Source organism: Lactuca virosa, chromosome 5 (genome assembly GCF_052849685.1).
Source record: "Lactuca virosa cultivar CGN04683 chromosome 5, Lactuca_virosa_CGN04683_v6, whole genome shotgun sequence".
In the NCBI taxonomy this organism is placed as follows: domain Eukaryota; kingdom Viridiplantae; phylum Streptophyta; class Magnoliopsida; order Asterales; family Asteraceae; genus Lactuca; species Lactuca virosa.
The window spans coordinates 463,722,134-463,725,517 of record NC_136430.1 but is presented as its reverse complement, the minus strand read 5'-3'; the positions used below and the strand labels follow the sequence as shown (position 1 = coordinate 463,725,517).

Sequence of the window (3,384 nt, the reverse complement as noted above, 5' to 3'; positions counted from 1 at the left end):
TAAATTGTTAATTTAAATATAACATTAACAGTGTCAATTTAAATATAAATTTCAGTTCCACTTAAAAAACCAAAGAATATTTTGTAAATAGTTAAAAGTAATAAATTGTAGTGATAAATGAAAAACTAAATTGTAATCTTAATTTAACTAATATATTACCTAAAGATTTTTTTATAATCGTTAAAAGTTTTCAAATAAGTAGCTTAAAATAACTTACAATAACAATAGTTAAAAATAACTCTATAAAATGGATTATATTGTTATATTTAAAATCAAAAAACAATGTTTGATGTTTTAAATAAGTATAATGATAGAAATTAAAACATTAATCAAATAAACTTTAAAAAATTAATTAACAATAACATTAAATCATATATTATATTTAATTTTATTCATGTGTAACTCGCGGGTAGAAGTCATTTAGTTATAATAGATGTATACATTATTATATATTTCAAAATAATAAATATATTATATCAATTTCATATACGAATTATTATATCAAATTTAATAACACAATTATTATATTTAAAAAAAACAAATATTTGTAAAAACTTCAACTATATAGGTGTTTCTGCGCAACGTGGGCATTCGTCTAATGTCATTAAATATAACACATATCAACATTTTATATGTAGGAGGATAAACAGAAATAAAATATAAGAATATATATATACACATATATATATATATATATATATATATATATATATATATATATATTAAAGTTTGACTAAGTTAGGAATAGTAAATTTTTGATGACCTTTATTTTGCCACACTACTTTTCAAACTTTTATACATTTAGTCCCTTAGTAAACTTTTGTTGACTTTCATTTTGACACACAACTTTGCAAACTTTTACACTTTATAGTCCCTTATTAGTTGCCCTCTAAAAATACGATTTTCTTTTTTTTAACGATGTTTCCACAATTAACAAAAAAAAAAAAGAAACAAAAAAAGCTGACCCAGGGCGTAGCCTGGGATTTTTTACTAGTTACTATTAAAAAACTAAACTGCATATGCAACGCAAGATAAAAGTAGAAATACAAAAGAGTTATTTTAGCATTCAACAATGTTTTTGTATAAAACACAAACATAAACTTATGTGGGGATACAAGGCTTTTAAAAATACATGCAGGTTTTAAAAAGAGTCGGTAGAGTAGTTTGCAAACAAAATCCTTTTCTTTGAGTCAACAAAAAGTTTAATCAAATTAAAAGGAATGTAAATATATAACAAAAAGAGATTAAACAAGCAGAAGAATAGTATCAAGGTCGGTTTTCTTTTCACCTCCTAAATAAAAATTGTTTCATTAGAAAGCGAGAAGGATAAACATGTCCAAAAAAAAGAAAGACTAAACTGCAATGCTATTGAAAACATCCACAACCTGTCACTTCTTGGATTTCTTTGGTGCCCTGAGAAGAAAGAAGGATAAAATAAAATAAAACAAATTTTAAAAATATCATCATGTTGTTAAACCACCCAAGTCAAATACAAACAAGGCAACATCAATACTCACTGTGCTGGCTGTGCTGATGGAGCAGCTGCTGCTGGTGCTCTCTCCTGTGGGCCCTGTATAAAATAAAATAAAACAAATTGTTAAAAATGAATGAAGGTAAATGCAAGTAGTAGCATTCAGAAAGAAGGAATGAATACTTGAGCCAATCGTTCCTCCCTTCGTGCCATCTTCCTTTCCCTGCTTGCCTTGTTCTTGGCTCGCTTGGCTTCAAACTGGTCGGAAAGTGTCTTCTCTCTGGCCTTCTCAGCCTTGGATTTGTGAATGCTTTCCATGAGCACACGCTTATTCTTGAAAACATTACCCTTCACCTTCATGTACATGTCATGGTACATATGCTTGTCTATCTTCTTTGACTCTCGGTACTTTCTCAGCAACCTCCTCAACACTCTCATCCTCCTCATCCACAATATCTTTGTTGGCAGCCGCGCCTCACGTGTACCCTTGCGTTTACCTGATCAAAACAACAATGTCAATACCTTTACATTCATCATTTACATTTACTTCAATTCCATAGTATTATTAGAATAGTATTACCATATCCTGAGTGACGCCCCTTTCTTTTTGCTTCCTTCATACGACGAGCACGCGATCGCGAGTGGATCTTCGTAGGCTTCCTGATGATAAACCCATCTTTCACTAACTTCCTGATGTTTTGACCTAACAAAAAACAAAACAAATTATGACAGTTACAAAAAAACAAAAAACCATCAATTTAAAAAGCAATGTAAAAAATAGCAATCAAAATATAACTTGACACGATGCAAAAATTGAAAGAAGGAAACCATCAATTTAAACATAAGACAATTACAAATAATAATAAAACAACAAAACCATGATTTCTTGTGACATACAATTACAAAAAGCTAAAAACTGCTTTATTGATAATAACTGGCGGTCCTAAGTGTAAAGATGCCACTGATATTTGGAATATTAAGATCCTAAAGTTGATAATTGAACTCAAGTGAAGTGACATCCAAAATTTGGATAGGGTAGCTGATGCACAAATTTCATTAGATCGACAAGTCACATACTCAAAAAGTGATATGATCAAATCCACACGTTAAGTCAACTTAACCTTACTCTTTCGAAAAAGAGTCAACTTAACCTTATGCTTCAAGATATATAATATCATAATGAAGAAATTAGAAAAATGGTTGCATTTGCAACACATACATTAGCAAGTATTGATTACCGGCGATATAAACATAATTACGAGAGAGCAAAAAATACAAACAAAAGTTATATTTGCGAAATATCCATATGCAAGTACTGGTAATTGAAGACGAAAATGAATGAGGGAAACAGCGTAAACAGGCAAAGATAGTAGTGACATACGGGAATTGGCCATGGAAATCTCATTGCCTTCATTGGGATCCAGCCAAACCTTGCCTCTACCGCACTTGAGGACGCTGGCGGCAAGCCTCTTCTGTAGCTTCAGCGACACCATTTCCCACTCGACTCGATCCTTACAGGGGTTTGGCTTTGGGGGCGGATCGACAACCTTATATCATAATCATCTAATCCTCTTTTCCTTCCCCTTTAGGGTTTACAACAACTTGGTCTGGATTCTGCAATTGTAATGGGCTTCCGTACCTACAAATATGGGCCTAACTATTAATTACAACATGACTGAGTCCGCTGATCAATTAGTTTTTAACCAAAACCGTTTTTTTTTAACCCGGTATGCTTTATAACCATAGGTTTTCTTGAGATCGGTTATAACCAATGTTTTAAAAACCGGTTTTTTAGTTGAACCGGTATGATGACTGGTTCCCGGTTTAACCAGTTCGACCGCCGGTTTAACCGGTTTTCTATAATTTTCATATTTTTTTCCTATTTTTCTATATATACATATATAAATCATGAA

The 3,384-nt window shown here is 31.3% G+C and overlaps 1 protein-coding gene across 1 annotated transcript; it reads right to left on the bottom strand.

Moving 5' to 3' along the window:
• Nucleotides 1-1,261: 1,261 nt before the first annotated feature.
• On the bottom strand, nt 1,262-3,041 carry LOC145114645 (large ribosomal subunit protein eL19y). Its single transcript, XM_079050701.1, has 5 exons — nt 2,853-3,041; nt 2,052-2,174; nt 1,655-1,968; nt 1,518-1,570; nt 1,262-1,413 (listed from the first exon to the last, which is right to left on the bottom strand). Exons 1-5 carry the CDS (start codon nt 2,962-2,964, stop codon nt 1,389-1,391), a joined length of 627 nt encoding a protein of 208 aa, XP_078906827.1. The 5' UTR covers nt 2,965-3,041; the 3' UTR covers nt 1,262-1,388.
• Nucleotides 3,042-3,384: the final 343 nt, after the last annotated feature.

Bases quoted from the DNA above. Each gene is read 5' to 3' on its own strand.
- LOC145114645 (XM_079050701.1), bottom strand. From the start codon at position 2,964: ATGGTGTCGCTGAAGCTACAGAAGAGGCTTGCCGCCAGCGTCCTCAAG. The intron at 2,175-2,852 runs GTATGTCACTAC...GTTTTTTGTTAG, and splicing joins GATTTCCATGGCCAATTCCC to GTCAAAACATCAGGAAGTTA. The intron at 1,969-2,051 runs GTAATACTATTC...TGTTTTGATCAG, and splicing joins GGGGCGTCACTCAGGATATG to GTAAACGCAAGGGTACACGT.